We start from the raw sequence: 22011 nt of genomic DNA, 5'->3' as shown, positions 1-22011 counted from the left end.
TTTGGGTCATGTTCTAGTTCCCTGGCTCTCATATGTCCACGTCGGCTATGTTCCGCGATTTTCGGTATCGGTTCGCATCCCGAGATCTAGGTAATAGTTGGTAGAGTTTGAATGCCCGATAGGGTGAATAGGGGGAGCGGGTTCTTATTGGAGATATAAAATATGAATAAGATAGAATTCAGCCCTGTAAGCTTCTAGTTACAAATGCTGGACGCATTCAGAACATTCCCAATTCCATCAAGTTTCTTCTGCCACTCATACGAAGACACATCGACACGATTAAACTGATCGAAATTGGGACACTCGGCGTCCACATTGACATGCTCCTCAAGGACCATGGTACCCGTATATACCGGCTCTTGCATTTCCAATTCATTCAGCTAGCTGCAGCCCACGGTCCGTTCTGGTCATTACACACTTGAACGCGGAACCATTCGTGCTCTGGAAGAAGAGCGGACTGGTTAGCTTTTTATTCTCCTTGAGGAAGGGCTGGCTGGGGGGTTTGGTAATATCCCTCGTGAGGATTAATCCGTTCCTAGAGGTTGTCCTTCACCTGCTCGGTGAGAGGGGGATAGAACGCGGCATTACTGGCAGTCAGAGCAATATTGAGCATAGAATCTTATGGAAGATGTGATACTTCTCCTTCGCGCTATATGCATATAGTCTGCTAGACATGTCGCGGCGCGGTTGGCACAGTTTATCGGTCGAGTTTTCACCATGCACGGTCTTTTCTTCTACACGGGTTAATTAGTTAGTCTTATTCGATGCAATTTACAAAGCAGGCAGCCTATCTGTATCCTAGATTCGAAGATTTATCTCGTCTGCAGTACTGGAACAATGAACTGCAATGTGCCAAAGAGACATACAAGGACACTGTCCGCCTTCAACAAAGTCTCCGTGTATCGTGAGAAGCCTCTCAGTACGGACCTGGTATAGGTGCATAATATTCGACGCTGGAACCTGACTAGAGACCATCGGCTCACACATAAAAATAGGTCAGTTTGGTGAAAATGGTAGACGAATGAACGGAAGCATGCACTGTAAATTGATAAGTAGAGTGAATGACATCCAACCAGTTATCAGTTCGGCCCATCAGTGGAAGCTAAGAAGTCCTGTCACGCTAACAACTTACTGAAGATCGAAGGTATTCCAGGCCCGCTACCAGCATCTCTCGTATCGACTTGTGATTATGATCCGAACCCAACTGATCGCTCTGATATATCGAAAAACGCTATCCTTAGACTTAGCCTGCGTAGAGAATCGAGCCCCCGCTACCCTTACGAGCACCGACGTGGAGCGTATCTCTGCCAGGCTGGCGAATATCTACGACGTCTGGGGATGTGTAGTTGAGGTCGACACCGCGGTATGGTTGCTATGGCGGGAGCTATATTTTCCCACATTAGCACCAGTCGTGATTACGTCTACCTGCGTTCTTTTGGCAAGGGTGATTGGAGGACTTGCAGGCGTTCGTCAACGTGCTTGGATCGGGGCGGTTCAGCGACGGATTGCCGCCACTTCGAGTGCTCTGCGATACCTCAAACATCTTAAGCTGTCAGGACTGGCAGACGTTCTAGTCTCTTCTCTTAAGGGTTTGAGGAACTCCCAGGTCAAGACGTTAATACGCTGGAGAAGACTGCAGGTCTTGATGGTCGCTGTCGGATTCGTGAACAGTGCTCTATCTCCTGTTATATCGCGCTCTTCGTATGCAGTTGCTTTCAATCAAGGCTCCGATATCCTGGATGTCGAGAAGGCATTTGCCGTCTCGGCTATTTTCTTCTTGATCGGTGCTCCCTTGAATCGTCTGTCTGAAGCAGCCGGTGGTCTGCTTATGGGTGTTGCGTGCATCGACAGGATCCGTGAGTTCTTGGTTTTTCAAGGCGAACCAAATTGGGAGAAAGACTCAATATCACCTTCAGAGATTGCAATCATCTTCTCCAAGGCCGTCTGTTCAGGGAAAAAAAAGTAACAAGCAGGAATATTCTCCAGAAGTGACCGAATGCAACATCCAGAATCCTATTGTCCTCGCCACCAGTCTAAGAATTGGATGGAACCGTCATGCTGAACCTCAGTTGAAGAATCTCGATTTTCGTATTCATGATTCAACACTCATTACCATTATTGGGCCGGTTGGATGTGGGAATCAGCTCTGTTGAAAGCACTTCTCCATGAGACACACCACTTTAGCGGCTGCATTTCAATAAAGCATCCCCGATAGCATACGGCAGTCAGGATCCACGGATGGCCCACGGAACAATCAGATAATATGGTTGGGTGCCAATACTAGCAAGAATGGTATGATACAGCGATTGCTCACTGTGCACTGACTAGCGACATTCAGGATATTTCTCAAGGAGATAACCGTTGGGAGCGGTGGCATCACCATCAGAGGTCAGAAATCGTGGGTGGGTAGTCCGATCCTTGACCTGTCCGGTAGTCCTCTCTAACTTTATTCCTTGGTGCTATGGTACTCGACAGTCGCTCGCACGCTCCGTGTATTCCAATGCAAAAATCACCATGCTCGACGATGTATTCAGCAGGCTTGATGCCACGACGGAGGAATATATCATCCAGCACCAGATAGGCCCCGAGGGGTTATTGCGTCGCCAGAGAAGAACGGTGATATTGGCTTCGTCGTTGAGTATGTTTACTCCCTATTTCGAAACTGTAGACTGACAGGACAGTGAACTACTTGCGAAAAATAGATTTGATACTATGCTTGGAATCAGATGGAGGCATAGTAAAGCAAGGTTCCTTTGTCGACTTCATGTCTGATCTCTAGATTCTTCTACACTCATCACAACTAGTCGCCTCCAAATCGAGCAGGATACCCAAAGTCCTCTGCCAAACCCCAGAATACCGTCTTCCGGTATGCAGCCTGGAAAAGACATCAATAAGCGGCGCACAGGGGATTTTGCCACATATAAGTATTACTTTGGCAGAATGGGTTTCGGAAATATCACGCAATTTACCACCCTGATCACGGTGTTTGTGATCTCTCACAGCTTCCTATGTAAGTCACTCCTTCTTGGCAAGATCAGAATCACTGACGAATCGAAAACAGTCTGGGTCGAGCTATGGGCAAAAGCCAACTCCGAGTCCCCGGGAAATAAAATCGCCATGCACATACGCGTATATTATGCCATTGGGGTTTCAAATATCGTCTTCACCGGCTCATCTGCACGGTTGGTCATTTCTCTACTGTCAGTCGAAAGTCGACCTGATTTTTCTAGATATCTTCTCCTGAGAATGATTCCGAGAGCATCTGTCGAATTCCACCACACACTACTGAGAGTGACAATGAAGTTCGTGTGCTGTTCAGATTCGGTGACTCCGTCTAACAGAATGCAGTGCACCGCTATTCTTTGTTTTCTCAAGCCGACGTTGGAACCACCACGAATCGGTATGGAAGCCAGTCTCTCTCTGATACTTATGCTTATGAGGTTACAGTTTTAGTCAAGGCCTACATCTCATCGATACTGAACTGCCTATAGCGTTAATAAACACCTGCGTTGGTAAAACATGCCCTATAATGCTTAGTGACAACCTATCGCTAACATCTTCAGCCCTTGGTTCGTGCGCCATCCACATGGTCATCATTTGTGTATCTGCAAGATGCATCGAAGTTATAGCCCCATTTTGCCTGTGCGTACTTTAGTTAGTCCAGCGATTCTACCTCAATTCCTCGCGACAAATATGTCTCCTCGACATCGCAGCCATGGGCCCCTTTCTCCCACTTCTTAGAAACCCTCGACAGCCTAATCGCCGTGCGTAGCTACAGGTGGGGCAACGCATACGAGCAACGCTGTCAAGAGCTTTTGGAAATCTCGCAGAAACCATTCTACGGACTATACTGCGTCCACAGCGGTGGCTCATCCTGGTGCTGGATCTGACCATTGCCGGACTGGCTCGAAGGGATCGATCAGTAATAGACTGGTCAGGTTAGCTCTGGTCAATGACACCAACCTTAGTAACAATGTCAAGCTTTTGGTTTTGCAATGGATGCAGTTGGAGACGTCCATTGGAGCGGTATCTCGCATAAAATCCTATGAAAGCAACACCGCATCCGAGGCTTCCCCAGATGAAGTCAAGGCCGTGCCAGAGAACTGGCCTCTGAACGGACAGGTGGAGCTTCATGACATTTTGCTGCCTATTCGTAAGTTCTACCACTCATGAGTTGGCATCTCATGCTGAGTTCGTTCCAGTGCTACTGGCCCACCTGCACTGGATAACGCGACGTTGTCTGTTCCTGATTGTCTGTTCCTGCAGCATGAAAGTGGAATCTGGTCGTAGTGGAAGGCGCATATATCCCTTCAGTTGATTTAATTACACCTGCCTTGCTTTCTTTAGTATTTATCCAACTGGTATCGATACAACGGAGAAAGCTCCCTATTCTCTGTCCTCTGTCGAAGGCTAGACATCCAACAGGGATCCATAACGATCGATGGAATCGATATCACCAGGCTCCCTAGTTCAGAACTATGGACCAGATCAAACGCGATTCCCCAGGATCTATGCTTCCTCCCTAATGGTACCATCCGCACAACCGATCAACGAGCAAGATATCACCGAAATTCTCCAACAAGTTGACCTCCAGGATCTAGTGGCTTGTACCCTTCACGGTGTGGACACCGTCATCACCGAGACCTTGTATCCCATGGCCAGCGGCAACTCTTGTCTCTTGCTCGCGCTCTGGTGCGTTGGGTATCCTCCACCGGTAGGATTCTGCTTCTCGATGCGGTAAAAAGTACCCTAGACCCGACAACGGAGGTTATTGTCCAGAGAGTGATTCATACTGCGTTCGCTGGGTACACTGTCATTGCTATTGCGCATCGGTCGCAGACTATCTTGGATTTTGATTTAATTATCTTTCTGGATGGAGGTCGTGTAGTTGAGATTGGATCGCCGAGTGAGATGCTCTCCAGATTTTGTTCGGAGTTTAAAGACTTGTATGCTAGTCAACTTGCTGGGCAGTTCCTTGGATTCCAGGTTTATCTTGATCTATATCTGATTGAGTGAATAGAACATCATTTGTATTGTGTATCAAGTTTATTTACCATGTCTACATGTTTTTGGTGAATCACACTTCGGGTGAATCCCGTTTCGGAAATTTACGCATGGTGATATCGTAAAACCCAGCATACGTCTGCATCCCCATATCGACCGGACTCTCATTCACAATGGCTATATTGCTGTATATCGTCGGTGAGCGATCCCGCACCTTGCACAGTGTGTATATAGTCCAGAATGAAGCGAGACATGCGACCATAATCGATATCACCTCTAGTATATATCACAATATACCAAACCGTATCATGGATGGAATATCTAGACTCACCTACGCAAATCTCCACACCACTCCAAGGAATCAACCAGGATGCATCCAGCATTCCTGTGCCTGAAATCCCTTAGACTATCCCGGATGATCAACGCTTGAGACTGGTTCCAATTAATGCTCATTTTCAAAACCAGTTGATCTTGGTTCTCCGAAGAACATTTCCAGAGTTAACGATGACTACGTTGATTAGCACATGCTTTATTCATATAAGGACAAAGATGGGACATACCGGCTGCGTCGGTCCCGATATCAAGAGACATAGCTATCTTCAAGGCGAGACAGCCCAGCCAGATTGAATGACCTGTAATGCAATTTCTATCCATTCATTAGTAACTAAACTATATAGAAAATATGATACGTATGATGACATTCCCCTTCTTCCCTCTCAATTCACACGGAATGTTCAACGTTCCTATTACCCCCCCTTCCCCAAAAGCGACACAACCAGCAACAGTAACACCGACAAGAGAAACCCCACTGCAGACGATACCGATCCACCAATTTCCTTAGTAAGAACAGAAACGAGAACTTCACGCTCCACAGACTGCTATACCCCGTCAGCTGCTCGCGCAGATCGCTTTGAATCAGAGCCAGCTGAAAACGGCGCATACATCGTCCATCCAGAACTGAGGGGTCGATCTTGAATCGCATGGGCAGTCGCATGATAGCGAAGTGGAAGGATACGCTGACACTGAGTCACAATATTGCCTGGTAAAGTTTTTTCACTTTTACTGGTTTGAGTTCCAGTTCGCTGGGTAGGTTTTGAATGGGTGAATCTAGATAGGTATGTAGGTGGTAGGTTGTAAGTACTAGGAACGTGGACTCGCTGACATCAAGCGCTGACATCTTCGTTTGTGGATGGGTGGTGTACACATCCATTGATTGGTCTGGGGTGGTTGGAAGGAGAGCAGGTGCTACTCAAGGAATACTAAGGTACAGTACAACGAAGGTCTGCATAGCATGGGGTTCGGGGTGTACTTGTACGTAGACTAGACTGGTCGGGTTGTAATTCGTCCGGGTTCGAGGACAGAATTGTTCAGTCGACTCGATGGTCGGTTAGTACTTTGTTCGATTTCTGTAGTCAAGCCTGTTGTTGGATATATGTGATCAGGGTTCCTGTCCTAACATTGCTATGTACGTAACTATATATTCATGAATATTTAGCCCGCTTTATTAAGAGTTACTACGGTGCTTACTACGGAGTAAATCTGTCCAAATCTCATGCTTGACTCACAATCTACAATTGGACCACCGAAGTGGTACCAAACTAGTGCCATGCATAGCAACAAACCCTGTTAAATATTGGATCAACTCGGTCACCTCATGCAGGTTTCCGCGTACTGCCGAGTATCTCCGGATTGAGACAAGGATCAGCAAACTTCTTTGTTCCTGGCTTGAGTCCTTGCTTCGTCCTTACCGGCATAGTCGGTATGAGTCGTTGTGAAATGGACGGAAGTCGACGTTACACGGAGAATGGGTTGTCTCCTTTACCTTCTGGTTTGGGTGCTATTCTGGATGGTGGAATAGGAATAGAGATGGTCTCTAAGTCGCCTATGATGTATTAGATCCAGTGGATATTACAAAGTATATGCGTAGATTAAGTAATAGCACTGTAGACTTGATTTGCATATCCGGATATAAGCAGAATAGATGCTAATATCTCCAATTTGGAGACAAGAACTGAACAAAGAGATCAAGCTGGCATAGTTTTATTTATTTCTATAATATCTGATGTATAATTTAAGTTATGTTTGCTAATCCATCTCCACTATAGACTAAATATTAAGCCTTCAATTCCTGGAAATATCCTGGCTTTATAGAATCACCAACTATACGATATTAATTCACCAAATAAAACTACACTTACAGTACAGAGTATATGCAGGTAGTATTATGTTTTCTGGCAGCTGTTGGTTCGAAACTAGCATCAAAATCATAACGACAGGGTTATTCACTAGAATTCATAATAGATGTTGCTCAGTATAGTTGCCTATATTAGCGACTCACCGTGATGATTTACAATCACCTGATTCTATATACTTTGTCAGCTTAGTTGACGCGACGCCCTTTCATCCTCTGGTCCTGCATGATGTTGACTTAGTATTGCCATCCAGTCCAACACACCTGATAACTAGAATAAACCTAGTTATAAAGGAGCTGATGACCAATGCTCTGGCCTATGAGCTGATAATCTACCAGCCCCGCTGAGGCGGCAGTAGATCAGGTCGAGGCCGATTGGATAGCCCTTCTCTGGATTAGGCATGGACGTTGAACGTGGCGCGCGGATCGCTGGATAGAGTTGTGATGGACCATCTAAGATAGACTATTGGCACGACACTGGCAATCACACGACGATCCGCTGCTATCCGGGAACACCTCCGTGGCAAACCCCGTCTTCCTTGATGTAGAGAATGATCTCGAAGAGAATTTAGGTGGCCCCTCCGCTCTCCGATTAGAGGATCTGGGAGCCAGATTTGTCATTGCCTTTATGCCCATGCAAGGGTGGGCCGATTATTTGGATGCCACTCTGTGGAAGTATTGTAACTCCTTGATAAATTAAGCCTTTCCGACTAGAACGTGTTGCACAGCCAAAAGGAATGAGGTGTTTTCTGTCTTGGCAAGCGGGAACAGTGCGACCAATGTAGAGAATAGAAGACCAGCATCGATCCAATAGATATTCCCCGAGTACGGAGTACTCTGTAGTAAAGTAGGAATTCATAATCAGTAAGAACCACAAAATAGGCTGACATGGATGACAGCCAATATGGGAATCTCATCATCTTTATACGTAGCAGGCGACAGAATCGGGATTAAGCTTGGATAAACTACCAGGGAGAGTGTTTGCCTATGCAAAGAGAGCGCTCGTTAGCTGCCAATCAAGCGGCCGTCTCGTGACCCACGGTAGGCAGCATGCCACCCGAATGAGGAAAACATCTTAGGCCGTCAGGCAACTAACTCGCTGTAAGTGGGCCGCTGTTAGTTCAATTCGATTGCATTCCCTGCCATCTCATCTGGCTGAATATAAATGAATGAATGGCTTGGAGTCGAACCTTCTACGGCCGACCTAGCAAGCACAGCCTTCGTGGCTATTAATAGGGTGGTCAAGCCATCGGTATTCTCCCGGTCGCTATGGTTAACAATTGGCGGTAGAGTCCCATTTTCAGTAGCAAGGTCCACACTGATATTGCGTATCTTCAAAGGAAGTAGACGTGGAATCTAGGACCGATATCCCTACTGTAGGTATGATGTTAGTGAGTGAACTTGAAGAAGATAACGCCACATTGTTGTGGCGTCATGACATCGCGCCAAGCCACTATGGATGTTTCATCACCCAATGGGCCTCTCACTAGACGGTATTGACCAGGGCCCCATCCTTAGCATACGTACCTACAGAAACACCATGATAGACACTAACTAACTAGCAAGAATAACCGGATCAAGTTGATCGCTTCGCTTCTGGAGAAAGAGCGGGGAGGCCCAATAAATCCCGCTATTAATGGATCAGCAGGGAGCATAACTAAACTCACGTAAGGCAACTGGCAAGCCAGGCTAACTATCGGAAGTGGCTCTGGAAGGTCATTCTTAGTTAACTTAGTTAGGCATTATTAAGTCAGCCTCAGCCTCTCTCCTTCCTTCGCGGCCATTTTTCTGCCCCTCTCCGCCTTCACTTTCTCTCTCCACCATCATACTTTAAAAGGCTCTGGATCGGCCTTGTATGTCGCTTCTCCTCGGTCTTGGTTGGGGGCACGAATTCCTTCTTCAAACTGTGGGTTTCCTGTTCTATGCCGTTCGTATCCAATCTTCTCCTTTAGCCTTCTTAGGTAGGCAGATGGATAGAACCCGAGCTTAGTTGCCTAACCCAAATGTCATCCAGTCATTCTCTTATAAATCTCGTGTGCTGGGTAAGCATCCCAATTCATCTGTGGATCTCAGTGTTATCGCCGGTGCGATTGCATTTATTCTGTTCAACTGCGCTTCGTCGAAGTGCTTTAATCTCCTTCCCAGACTGTGATTTCAATACCTCGGTTGATAGCCTGAAAATACCGGTGTCCATTTCAATTGGTGATCGCATTTGCGCTTGTTCTGTTGTCTGGGCTTTTTTTTTTCTTTTTTCTTTTTTTCTTTTTTTCTTTTTTTCTTTTTTTGTCTCTTTGCCTTTTTCTCTCTGCAGTTTATACATATCCATCCTCCCCTAAATTTTGAACTTCTTACGACCTGATATCCTGATTTCCGTTATGTTGATAGCCACGCAACTAATAGGATTAGATGACTTGTTGCGCATCCCGGAAGCAAGGACAATGAGTGATGATAATGTTGATCGAGAGACGCTTCCATTTCGGCTTCGGGATTCCGACAGAGACCCCGTCCCTATTTCGGAGTCCAGGCATTCTCCGGATATAGGGCCAGGTGTGGATTTCCTAAAGTGAGTGGTCTTCCTCACTCCCCGTCGCCCAGATTTGCAATTCTACAACCGACGGTATGTTCACGATCGTTGTGGCAATTTTCTGACTCCCGGTCTAGGAAGTCAGCTGTGCCAGTGTTATCAGATGGTGAATCCCCCGCGGGATCTTCTACAACAAACCGGGCGCACCATTCTGCCAGCGCCTCTTTGTCGAATAAGAGGCCTGGATCTGTTGGGGCTGTACCAAATAACTTTCTCTCTGATGATTTAAGCGAGCAGGGTATTGAGTTTATACATACGACCGCTCCCAAAGGACACCAGCCGGTTTGGTCCGAAGAGCAGAATGCATCAACCTGCTCTCTTAACCGTCCGGTGAGCTTATTTGCTACCGAAAACCGGGCCGGAAATTCCGGTATCGTCAGTAATGGCAAGCATTCCTCCAGATTCTCTCCCGACTCAACAGACGACCGAGGGAGTAACGAGGCCGGGCCGTCTCGCCCCTATCATCGAAATATTCGTTCCAGTCCAACTTCGAATGGTAGCCCAAATGCCGACTCAAGCGCCAGAAAAGAGGGGACCTCTTTGCCCAGCAGAAGGTCGCGCGTCTCCTCGGAGAGGTTAAGCTATGGTCAGGAGTCAGCGCAAGGCCTGAGTAATGAACAGAAATCCGCTGGAGAGCTCTCTGCGGTAGCCGGAGGTACAGCATCACATGGGATCTTCCTACAGCCAGAAACTCATCCTATAACAGAAGAGCAATTGATCAATGAGGTGCGCGGAATCTATGCCGGCCTGCTTATGGTGGAGAAAAAGTGTATCCAGATCGACAAGCAACAATCCGAATCGAAGACCGACCTGTCCCACCAGCAGTGGCAGGCTTTGATTGCCTTACATCGAACCCTTTTGCAGGAGCACCATGACTTTTTCATGGCCTCGCAACATCCATCCGCAAGCCACGCCCTGAGGCGCATATCGGAGAAATACGCCATGCCCGCTCGTATGTGGCGTTATGGAATCCACGCATTCCTCGAACTATTGCGTCATAGACTCCCTGATTCCTTAGAGCCCATGCTGACATTTATTTATTTCGCATACTCCATGATGACTCTGCTTTTAGAAACTGTACCGGCGTTCGAAGAGACTTGGATCGAATGTCTAGGGGATCTCTCCCGGTACCGTATGGCGGTGGAGGAGTCGAATCTGCAGGACCGTGAAGTCTGGGGTGGGGTTGCGAAGTACTGGTACAACAGAGCCGCGGACAGGAATCCAGATGTTGGCCGGATTCAACATCATCTTGCAGTTTTGGCTCGACCCGATATTCTCCAACAACTTTTCTACTACACAAAGTCCCTAGTCAGCGTGCGTGCGTTCCCGGGGACCAGAGAGAGCATCCTCCTCCTATTCAATCCACTCATGAAAGGCCCAAGGGTGATTCACCATCACCAGATCATAGCCGACTTCGTGACTGCTCACGGCTATCTGTTTGGTCGGGATTGCTCAGACCGTTTCGTCCGATCGGCGGACAATTTTCTATCTGGATTGGACAATTATGTCGGCCGAGTGGGGGCAGCATTTAAAATACAAGGTGTCTATATCACTTCCTCAAATCTCGCCGCCATGCTGGAGTACGCCAGCCCTGACGCCCTATTACCTACTGAATTCCACCAAGAACCGATTCCCGATTCTAGGTCTCCCGAGGATGTCTACCAACAAGCCTCTAGTCATTGGGCATCTGTCAATGATCCTCAGAAGGTTGCATCTGATTTTCTTGCGCTCAACGACTCCCAGAAGTCTTCCCGGTTGGTCTACTATGGGTCCTGTCTTACCTTTCATGCGCTATCTGTCTTTCTCGACCAAATTGGCGACAAAAACATATTCCCCGCTCTCCACCTCTCCTTGGCATTTCTTTGGTGTTTATCGTCCACCCAGACCGGCATGAGATGTGCGGAACTTGTAGTTCCTTGGAAGAAGATTGTCACGTTTCTCAACACGATGTTCTTACCTTTGTTGGACATGAGCTTGGTTGAGGGCGACGGGTTTCCCCTCTCCGATGAAACGAAGTGGCTCCCCGAGGATTTTTTTATCCGTGGACAGGTTTGGAGTCAGGCCTATTATCCCCAGTCTTTCTTTGAGGGCTCTCCAACTGAAGATAATGGGCGAAACATTGAACTGCCGTCTCTCAAGATTTCCCGAATGTACCGATGTCTTTGGCTAGGAGTTAGACTGGCAAAGGTTTGTTTGCAATTGCTGGAAGGTAGCTGAGAAAATGTTACTGATGATATTCATAGTTCAACCGTTGGATGATATATGATTCAGCACTGCAAAAGTTTTCAGTGACTGCATTTGCTCTGGAGCTGGAGAAACTTGCCGAACCATACAGTCCTTTTCTTTCAACCACGGAGCAGCAAGCTCCCAGCGCAGACGTTGAAATGCGCGGTTCCTGAAATAGCCATGCCGTTTTGTGTTCCAAAATAGGTCCAGTCTAGCGGTCCATATGGTTGTGCTCCCCTTGCAGAGATACTCTCTTTTGAGGACAATATGCATCAGGGTTCGATGCATGAAATTGCTCAGAATGCAGAGAATTCCGAGGCCCAACATCCTCCGACGATTCGTGGTTAAAGGAAATTCCAGTAAGGACTGTATGAACTGACACCCAGGAATCAGTCGCCTGGGTTAACCCTGAAATGTGAAGCAGGCTATTATATATGTCATCGGCATGGGGAAAGGTGTTTTGGCTGGATGCTAAGACTGCACTTACATTCCCCTTTAAGGACAGAAAGCCTAACCTTCGTCAGGCATGCCCTGCATAGTACAAAGGAGATGAAGACACGGTTAGACAATGGATAAACATATATTGCAACAAATGAACGTCATTGAAGGGTACTCCAAAAAAAAAAAAAAAAAAAAAAGAAGAAGAAAGATAATAACAACAATAGTTAATTATAATAAATAAATAAATACTAGGCTCCCAGTATTCCGAAACCCTTTTGCAGGGCCGTCGTATAGTCCAGTCCTAATTTAGGCCGGTGGAGAGACGGTGACGACTTGGATGGGGCGCTAGCACCGAAAGGACAAGCTGGCGACAGGGCGCGTCACAGTATGTCCGCATCCCCCATTCCTCCGACCTCCATCGTCCCCAACGGCCAAGGATGACAATCTCTCTCCCATCTCCATGTTAGTTGCTCCTTCCTGACAGACTCCGCGTCGTATGGCTGGCCAGATCCGGTTGTCTCCGTCACGTTGAGCGCTTAAGCTCTTCCCTTCGATCTCGACAACTTGCATACGACCTACACTACATCTCTGAAAAGTCGGCTGCACTTGAGATTGTGATTTTGCATCATGGAACAAGAAGCGTGGGCCTCGGTTTGTGTCCATTGCACCAGCCTCCTGGTAAATGTTCCGGCATACGTCCTTCTAGTTACTCTGGTAGCGACACTTGCGGGGGCTTTGGTTCTGGTATGCTTCGGTCTCTCTGCTTCTGTTTCTTTTGGTGGATTGCAAAGAGCAATCCGACTATCGTAACTGGCTGACCTTTGTTCTTTCTTCCGGTCGTGCAGACCTACGTCATTGTCCTCATCGTTGCCCCAGTACCGCGAAGTCCCCTACCAGAAGAAAAGCGATACCGAACCCTCTCTAAAGAGGGATCGATCACGGAATCCCAGCAGCTGCCCTGCTGGCAAGATGCCCTTAAAAAACGAACGCGGCGTATGCCGGATCACACCGCTATGGAAGAAGCGGAACTATTCATGTCCCTCGTAGTACCAGCTTACAATGAGGAGGACCGCCTAGGAGGTATGTTGGAAGAAGCGGTAAATTATCTAGAGCGAATGTATGGAATATTACCGAATTACTCCAACGAGGATAAAGAAAGGACGGCTCGGCAGAGGAAAGCAGTCAAGGGGCCGATGAACGGCCCGGCAGCAAATCACTGGACGCACGACATCCGGGGCTGGGAAATTATCATCGTATCCGACGGGTCCAAAGATAACACGGAAGAGGTCGCGTTCACCTTTGCTCGGGATCATCAGCTCTCATTACATCCCAAGGGCTACGCAGGTCCTTGGACACCAAGCACCCAGGAAGGAGTCCATATCCCCCCGGGGACAATCCGAGTAGTGACGTTGACGACAAATCGAGGCAAGGGCGGCGCTGTCACCCATGGCATGAGACATGTCCGTGGACAGTACGTAGTATTTGCTGACGCAGACGGAGCAAGCAACTTTGAAGACTTGGGAAAGCTGGTCTCCGCCTGTGAAGAGATTGAGGATTCTGAGGGACGTGGCGTAGCAGTGGGTTCCCGAGCACATATGGTTGGGAGTGAAGCGGTTGTCAAGGTGTGTTTTTTTTTTTTTTCTTTTTCTTTTTCTTCAAAATCTCAGCTATAGTACTCACATGGCATCCAATCATGACAGCGCTCGAAACTCCGCAACTTCTTGATGCATTCCTTCCATTTGATCCTATGGCTCATGACACCCTCTAAGACGGCTACAATCAAAGATACCCAGTGCGGTTTCAAGCTGTTTTCCCGATCATCCCTACCATACATTATCCCGTACATGCATTCGGAAGGCTGGATTTTCGACGTGGAGATGCTTATGCTTGCTGAATTTGCGGGGATCTCAGTGGCTGAAGTTCCTGTTGGTTGGAGGGAGGTCAAAGGGAGCAAACTGAATGTGCTTCGCGACAGCATTGGGATGGCTTGGGGACTTGCGGTGCTGCGAGCCGCGTGGTCGCTTGGTGTTTATAGACGGACATGAGCCCGTGTAGAAGGAATAGGATTTTTTATCTTAGAGACGAGACAAGATTTTATTTCGTACTCCGTACTTATTTTCTGCTGCTGCGGGCTTTGAACTGGGTGGATTTTAGCTTACTCTACAGTAGGTATGGTATGATCTCCACCGTAGTGCTTCTGACGAGCAAGGCACGACGACATGAACCATCTCGGAAGAGAAGATGCATGCACCAGGCATACCGATGCCGAAGTAGAAATGGTACTGCCTGACATGGTCCGATCCAGATGTGCTATACACACTGCTATAGTCCTTTCTTGTTCTATTACTCCATAGATCACGATCTCCTTCTACCGAGGTAGTCCAGGTACGGAACTTCACTGGAAATGATTAACTTTTAGTGGCGATCGAAGTCTTCTGGAAAATCTCCTTTCTGAACAGACTTTGGGTAGATCGGACCCGATTTCCTCCTCGAAGCTGCCTTTGACGAACAGCAATGACAAGAAAAAGAAGTTGGCTGATTCAAGGTAGTGGTGTGATGCGTCTATTTCTATTACCATTACTTTTCCTCATCGCCTACCCCTTTGCTTCGTTCTTCCTTTTTTGACGGGTATATTTCCATTGCTTGAGATCCCGGTACCGAATTGCTCTACTTGCAGTCCTTGGTCTGCATGTCTTCTGTCTGGTTCTTAACCTGTTTTCTATGTTGTTCACGTACTTTGCCGACGTCATTGGTCGTCATTGAGTCCCGGGAACAACAAGGTACTTAGTATACAGTGTCAGTTGATGGCTGGAAAACAAGTGCCACGATGGTCTCCGCGTGGTGTATAAATCGCTGTCGATATGCTGTGGATTTCCCTCGTCCGTTGTCATATCAGACTGGTGGTCAAGCAAAACCAATGGAGATGCTTCAGGAGATCGAGCCACGAGCTGGCCAGATGGCAAGCTCCGAGCGGTCGTCTCCTTTCCTTCGGTTACCTCTTGAATTGAGACTCATAATCTACGAATACGCACTGGAAATCCCAAACGACTATATGGACCGTCCGTTGATCGTAGTCGACGACCGAGGAAGTGCATTCACAGCCCGGGGACGATACCGTGCCCTGAGTATGTGTCCCAGCTGGGTGGGCGAGAACGGCCGGGTTCGAAACCTGCTGTCCGTCAATCGACAGCTGCATGACGAAGTTGAGGACTTTGTGTATTCTCACAACGCGTTATTTTTCCGCAACTCGTTCAATCTGGACCGCCTCGGAGCCTTCCTAGATACCTTGAGTGCCACCGCTCGCAATCGAGTTCGCAGCGTCGGGTTCGAGGTTTTCTTCTTCGTCCATTCGCAGACCGGCGTGCCCAAGCGCAACTTGAAAGAGTACGAGCGTGCAGGACGCATGTTGATGGAGAAACTACCGAACTGGACTACCGTCCTCCTGTACATGGATCCCCGATTCTATTTTCCATTAGCTGTGGCTGGAGGTCGAGAACTGTCCGAGTTGTCGGCGCGAGGTGTCTGGTATCTGGCGACTGTTTTTGGAAAGATGCATAAAGAGCTCCAGTTCTTTGCATTGCCATCCGTCCATCGGCACGTTATTAGCGAGGCTCAAGGGATGCTTTCACATGGGGCGATGACCTTCTAGCCCTTGAAAAATGTAATTTAAAAAAGAGGCATTTCTGAGTCATTTCTGCGCGGTTTTGTTATTGTTTAGCGTGTCTTTTCTTTTTTTTCTTTTTCCTGTTTTAAAGCACGCACTTTTGTGTTCTCCACCTGGGATGGATTGGATTTCCTGGGAGCATGAGCTAAGAGATCTTGAACAATTGGTTGGCAGTCATCTGTTGCTGCGCGATGACGTCTCTTGAGGGTACAGATGCTTCCAAGGAGATCTTGGAGTCTCTGGAGCCCCCAACAACAGCTGATCTCTTGGGGTCACTGTTGAGTACAATACTAATTTTGGCGACTATCATGGCGATGGATTGGATATGGATTGGACATGGCATTCAAGGTTTGGGAGCAAGGACTGATACCTCTAGATTATTCTTTTATGTACTATAGACTGCACAGTCCACTTCTTTACTTGTCAGAATTGGCAGTTAAATAAAAAAGAAAGCATGGAGATTGACATCTCACCAATCGGCTGGGCTGTTCGGATTCTAGATCAGAACCTCATCCGTCCATCGACAATACCAAACACTTTAGCATACCAAACTCTATAACCAGATGACGCGACATCTGAGTGGATGGCTCATCGGACGAATCCGCCAGTGGATACACCGGGAAGGACCGAAATTCGCAGGAGAAAAAGAGAATCTTGTTCGAGGAAAAGCGTTGCCTATAACGTCATATTGCCGGCCTTGTGATCGGCCTCACGGCCCCGCGATCACGGGAAAACCCCCAACGGCGGTTTTGTTTTTCTCTCGAATCCGTTGGCGATGCTTATTTTATCTTTCTCCCCTATCCTTCTTTTTCTTTCCCTTTCTTTCCAGTATTCGCTCTCGACTCTTTCTTCAGGCCGACAGCCTCCGCCCAGTAGTGAGACATCTGCTGCAATTCCCTGGCTGAAACCTAACGCCCCTGATTTCTTCTACTTCATAGGTTCGCTTGGCAATAGTAGGCTGCTGTGACACCGTCGCTGCAGTCGAGCTCATCATCCACTTGTCGGCCCGCGTATGGCTGGCTGATGATCGGTTTTGCCATCGGCGAGTTGTTTTCAGGTCTCGTTGATCCATAATTGAGCCATCGATGAACTGTCCTCCCGGCTTGGCCTCCGTGCTAGCTTGGACTTCTTGTTTTGCCACAGCTTGTATGTGGCTCTGTAGCCCTCATTGGTCGCATAGTTTTGTGGTCGTGAACCGTGTAGCTAACATTCCCCCAGTACCCAATCTGTTGATCTGCCCGAGGCATTATCCCATTTGTGCCTCTTTTCCATCCCCTTTCATCCCTTTATGAGGGACACCAAACCCTTCCATTGTCTCAGTAGATCTGGCTACTACCACCACCACCACCAACAAAAATGAAGCCATCATTATCAGCGAGATCACTCAATGGCCAAGGCAGCTGTTACAAGGAGGTGCGATTCTCTCCTACGGCAACTCCCATCATCCGTCGTGCGCAGTCATTACCGGGTACGAACCCCTCACAATCGCTTGGCAGCCAGAGTGATACATCAACACCGGGTGCAAATTACGTCGACCAGGCCCGATCGCTCCTGGATCGTCAACGAACAAATTTCGAGCACGAGAGAGCTCTCTTCGCGGAAGAGAGGCGGCTATGGGAGCAAGAGCGGGCGTTACTTAAACTCAAGATCTCTGAACTAGAATCTCTACTGAAGGGCAAGGGGGTCACCGCTCCGGTGGCTGGTTCGACATCACAGTCTGACGGCCCGGTAACGCATTTGTCCAATTTCCGGACCTCATTTGGTGCACCATCGTCAACGACTGTATCGAGCAGCAGCAACTCCCAGGTGTGGGAGGGGTCTAGCCCTGGGACTCGACCCACAAGGGTTTTTCCCGACTCGGAGAAATCAGACAGTCAGAGTGCATTGCCGGAGCAAGGAACCAGACTATCGACGGCATCCCTTGACGCTGCTCTATCGCCCAATTTTCATGCGACTGACGCAACTGCGAGTGCCACCGTGTCTGTGCCAATTGAAAAGCTCGACAGTAAGCTGGATGGCATCACGCTAAAATCAACTGCACTACCTCCTGAGATATTCGCCCGCGTGATGACGCCCCCATCTCCTCTATCTCGAGAGACATCTCCACCCCCAGGGGCTTACAAGGCTGAAAACAAGTCCTGTCTGAAGCTGAGGCTCTCGGAGTTGGGGCCACCGGAGCGTAACCTCGTTAGGGATGCTGGACACACTCCTATGGCCGTAATTGACCAAGATATGGACACAGAGCAGCCCACCCCGCGTGAAGACCCCTCCAAGAAGGATGAGCCCCTTGCTCCCAAGGCGCTTCGGCAGCCTGCAGAAAACTCCGATTCGTATTTCGCCGATCTGCCAGATGATCCGGCCCTGAAGGGGCCCCTCTCCCTGGTGAACGACGAGGAGCACGACAGTGACTTCCTGAGGGAACTGAACCAAAAACTCCTTGACGAGGCGAGGCACATACTAAGGCCGTCCGAAGCAGCTGGGGCGACGAGGGAGAGAGAAGCTGATGCTGAGGTTTCTAGTCCCGGGGAGCAGGATCCCGAGCTTAAATTCAAAAGCACCACTAATTTTGGCACTGCATTTGGGGATCCTGAATTGGAGAGGTATTTAGCAAGACGGTCCTTTTTGACATAGACACTATACAGTGGCGATCTTGAAAGCATCTTCTTTGTTTAGGAATACCTTTTTCTCTTCTATGTGTATGTTTGTCTTATTTAGGGAAGGCGATTTTGGAATACCACGAATGACGATGTTACAATAAACATGTGCAGCATTTTAACGGTGCAACCTATGTGCACCTGACTAGATGGATCTGAGTTTCTGCTGGCGGTTCCTCTCTGCTTCCTGCCTACTTGGCTCAGCGGATAGTCTTGAAGCTCCTTGCATCGGCCGGCAACGATCCAACCATACCCAGTCACTCCTTGGGCTGAAAGTAGCATCCCTGCAGCATCATGCAACACTATCTGGTATCGTTAGGGGCTATATCCTTATTGTGGCCTTGCATGTGCCCCTATGGAGCTGTGTACAGGAAGCACCCTGGAAAGGGCCCACGACCCTGTATAACCTCAAGACGGTCATCGAGGCAATTATAAAAGGCCTACTATAGCAGTCTCATTCTTAACCAGCATTCATTCATTCTCTATTCATTCCTTCAATCATTAGATTACCCATCCATTAGCACTCGTATCTTAAAATCAACGTCACTCGTTTCACCACACAAGCCAACCTCCTCCCTCTTAAGAGATATTCTTCCACCAGACAGACACACAATGCACTCCACGGGGAGCATCTCAGCACTTCTGTGCCTCCTCTTGGCGAGCAGCCCTCCTTCAGTTCTTTCCGCTCCTGTTTCCAAGGTAGGCCCAACATCAGATAAGAAGACCCAGGATATCACAAACTGACCACCACAGAACCATTCCCTCCTCCCGAGACAGTCGAACAGCCACTCCGAGGAAGGCACAAACTTGGGTCTATCCCTTCTAGGAGATCCTGGCATCACTGTCGACGGCTCCTCATCCTCCAGCTACAATGAAAACGGTGACTCTGATATGTCATCTGATGCCACCGCAAGTCTCGACGCTACTATCGGCATCCCCGATGGACCTAGCATCAATCTTGCCGACTTATTTGTTTCTCATTATGAAGAGAGTACATCTAAGCCTGAACCCCCTCCAACTCCCACTCCCACTTATACCCCACCTGAAGAACCAAAACCGACTCATCCCGTTGAATCTCCCCCTTCGGTCCCTGTCCCTACTCCTGCACCTGCACCTGCACCTACTCCGGAGCCTGAACCCAAACCACAACCTGAACCCAAGCCCGAGCCCATACCTGAACCTGCACCGGAACCTGAGCCCCCAATCGAAGCATGTCCTGCCCCTCAGCCAGTGCCACAGCCAGTGGCAGTGCCAGAACCAAAACAAGAACCAGAACAACAGCCGGAGCCCGAAACTAAAACCACTCCAGCGCCCGTTGATATATGCCAGTGCCCTAGTTAAATGTCTCCTTCGAAACCGGGCCCAGCGAAGATCAAAACAGAGAAGAAAACGAAAATACTAACTTGCTTGATTACTTGAATCTTCATGGGAGTTCACACTATGTTCTGACTCTCTGGGACATGCATTTTCTCCGAACTATCTTACTTTATTGTGTCCTTTCTTGTCTTATCACTCATTGGGTTACAACGTTGTTATACAATACTTATACTTCTTGGTCAGGGCTTCAGTCATCGGCGTCTTTCTTTTTTTCAGGGGTGTTATTCTGTCTTGTTTGGTTTCGGTGCTGCTGGGATGGTCTATTGATTTCTTGTATTATTATGTACTTTAGATTATTTTTCTTTTAATACCCTATACTGAAAATAATATACTCTACATGTGAAATTTCTGAGTCTTAATGTATACAGTTTAATTAATGTATTCTGTCAATCACTCAGCTTACTTTGGATCCTTGGTACAGTAAATTCGTGGAAATATTGACTAGCTGGATTAACAGAAATACCTGATAACTAGTCTTATGAGTTATACCATCATGGAGATCATGCCGTACGCCAGAGAACAAATGAAACAAATGATAAAAAAGAAAGAATAACATAGCAGAATTATACGCCCATGGTGAAATCATGTTCAATACCCGGCGTCACACTGGCAATGAATTTCAGGAAAACAACCAGATATTGATCCACCCGGATGGCAACTTGATCTTCCTGATCATGCTGCAGGACTTCCCATTCATCGCCTCCGCTCTTGTCCCCGCCCTGCTGCTGCTGCTGCTGATCGGCCAGAGAAAGACCTTTGATATCGTCGACTAGGCCTTCCAGCCCGCTGTCACCAGCGGGTGGTGCCTTTGCTGGATTCGTTTGAGCCTGTTTGAGCCTTTCACAGCGGAGCTTGAGCGCAGCGTCGGCGCGGTCCAGGAGAGTTTTCATGACGGATGCATGACGGCATGGATGCACGGTAGCCATCTTCATGCTTCCGTCAAACCAGGGGAAATCCTCCAGTGTGACGGTCTTATCCTTGTAGTCGCCCACGATATCCTCCATCATCAGCGGTGGTGGAAGAGGCTCCGATGGGGAGAGGTATCCAGACAGATAAAGACGCGGCGTGCGGTAGAAATTGGCATATGTGATGTAGAGATTATATGTACGAGTGGGTCTAAACAGTTACATTCATCCCTCGTCAACCACAGTTCCTTCAAACATGGATCAATAAAGCCAGGTAGAGAGATAGAACTTACTGAGTTGTATCCGTCCCCGCCGGCTCTCGAATAATAGCCTCTTCATCATCATCCTCATCTTCCATATCAGGTATCTCATCCTCTTCCTCCTCCTCCCGTTCACCCATATTCCCCGCCTCATCGACCGTTCGCACATCCCCGATCCGATTCTCCTGTCGAGCGACCGCATCGGTCCCTCCACCAGTCCGCAACCATCCATCATCATCTGCGTCCGCTCCCGCCCCCGATAACATGTCCCTGACGATCTCGTCCTCGTGTCCCGCATCGCCGGCAAAGTTATCATTCAGTCGTCGGTGACAGGGTACCCCACGTGTCACCAGGAACTGCTTCCCAGCAGGGAGATACGATGCCCGCTTGGAGGGCGACGATGCGTCGGCCCACGACCACGACGGAAACTTGTATACCAGGTAATCACCGGCCAGTACGAACTCTTCCGGCGTAATTTGGCCGGTGTTGCGGAATGTTGAGGTGCGAGACACTGGGGCGAGACGGTCCCGCCAGTTGGATAGGGTGGAATGTAGGATGTTCATTGTTTTAGTTCTCCCCTCCCTCTTTCTGTCAGATATGGTATGTCGGATCTATCGTAATTTTGAGTCTCCTATGTTTAATTGGTGTGTGGTGGGTTGTGTGAAAAGGAGAGGGAGGTTGATGGTGTTGGTCGGGACCTGCTTA

General features: G+C 48.3%; 8 protein-coding genes across 8 annotated transcripts; 6 read left to right on the top strand and 2 right to left on the bottom strand.

Annotated features, from left to right (window-relative positions):
* Positions 1 to 764: 764 nt before the first annotated feature.
* Positions 765 to 5016, top strand: ATNIH1004_010807 (uncharacterized protein; the record flags this gene model as incomplete). The annotated part of the gene is made up of 10 exons (XM_033575375.1): positions 765 to 904; positions 1138 to 1946; positions 2329 to 2402; positions 2476 to 2638; positions 2780 to 3010; positions 3062 to 3182; positions 3454 to 3569; positions 3779 to 4153; positions 4470 to 4692; positions 4746 to 5016. 10 exons carry the CDS (start codon positions 765 to 767, stop codon positions 5014 to 5016), a joined length of 2523 nt encoding a protein of 840 aa, XP_033421230.1.
* A 443-nt stretch (positions 5017 to 5459) lies between these two features.
* ATNIH1004_010806 (uncharacterized protein) lies at positions 5460 to 5998 on the bottom strand (the record flags this gene model as incomplete). Its single annotated transcript, XM_033575374.1, has 3 exons — positions 5460 to 5512; positions 5565 to 5650; positions 5826 to 5998. 3 exons carry the CDS (start codon positions 5996 to 5998, stop codon positions 5460 to 5462), a joined length of 312 nt encoding a protein of 103 aa, XP_033421229.1.
* Positions 5999 to 9570: 3572 nt separating this feature from the next.
* On the top strand, positions 9571 to 12178 carry ATNIH1004_010805 (uncharacterized protein; the record flags this gene model as incomplete). The annotated part of the gene is made up of 3 exons (XM_033575373.1): positions 9571 to 9758; positions 9857 to 11966; positions 12023 to 12178. 3 exons carry the CDS (start codon positions 9571 to 9573, stop codon positions 12176 to 12178), a joined length of 2454 nt encoding a protein of 817 aa, XP_033421228.1.
* An 895-nt stretch (positions 12179 to 13073) lies between these two features.
* On the top strand, positions 13074 to 14964 carry ALG5 (dolichyl-phosphate beta-glucosyltransferase; the record flags this gene model as incomplete). Its single annotated transcript, XM_033575372.1, has 4 exons — positions 13074 to 13190; positions 13292 to 14068; positions 14147 to 14473; positions 14917 to 14964. The coding sequence occupies 4 exons, from the start codon at positions 13074 to 13076 to the stop codon at positions 14962 to 14964; spliced, it is 1269 nt and encodes a 422-aa protein (XP_033421227.1).
* A 309-nt stretch (positions 14965 to 15273) lies between these two features.
* Positions 15274 to 16095, top strand: ATNIH1004_010803 (uncharacterized protein; the record flags this gene model as incomplete). The annotated part of the gene is made up of 1 exon (XM_033575371.1): positions 15274 to 16095. One exon carries the CDS (start codon positions 15274 to 15276, stop codon positions 16093 to 16095), a length of 822 nt encoding a protein of 273 aa, XP_033421226.1.
* A 1371-nt stretch (positions 16096 to 17466) lies between these two features.
* ATNIH1004_010802 (uncharacterized protein) lies at positions 17467 to 18741 on the top strand (the record flags this gene model as incomplete). The annotated part of the gene is made up of 1 exon (XM_033575370.1): positions 17467 to 18741. The coding sequence occupies one exon, from the start codon at positions 17467 to 17469 to the stop codon at positions 18739 to 18741; it is 1275 nt and encodes a 424-aa protein (XP_033421225.1).
* Positions 18742 to 19376: 635 nt separating this feature from the next.
* Positions 19377 to 20105, top strand: ATNIH1004_010801 (putative cell wall protein; the record flags this gene model as incomplete). The annotated part of the gene is made up of 2 exons (XM_033575369.1): positions 19377 to 19463; positions 19518 to 20105. The coding sequence occupies 2 exons, from the start codon at positions 19377 to 19379 to the stop codon at positions 20103 to 20105; spliced, it is 675 nt and encodes a 224-aa protein (XP_033421224.1).
* Positions 20106 to 20704: 599 nt separating this feature from the next.
* ATG3 (ATG3/ATG10 family protein) lies at positions 20705 to 21869 on the bottom strand (the record flags this gene model as incomplete). Its single annotated transcript, XM_033575368.1, has 2 exons — positions 20705 to 21257; positions 21340 to 21869. 2 exons carry the CDS (start codon positions 21867 to 21869, stop codon positions 20705 to 20707), a joined length of 1083 nt encoding a protein of 360 aa, XP_033421223.1.
* Positions 21870 to 22011: the final 142 nt, after the last annotated feature.

Source organism: Aspergillus tanneri (genome assembly GCF_003426965.1).
Source record: "Aspergillus tanneri strain NIH1004 chromosome Unknown AapTan_8_pilon_pilon_pilon, whole genome shotgun sequence".
In the NCBI taxonomy this organism is placed as follows: Eukaryota; Fungi; Ascomycota; class Eurotiomycetes; order Eurotiales; family Aspergillaceae; genus Aspergillus; species Aspergillus tanneri.
This window is presented reverse-complemented; position numbering and strand designations above follow the sequence as displayed.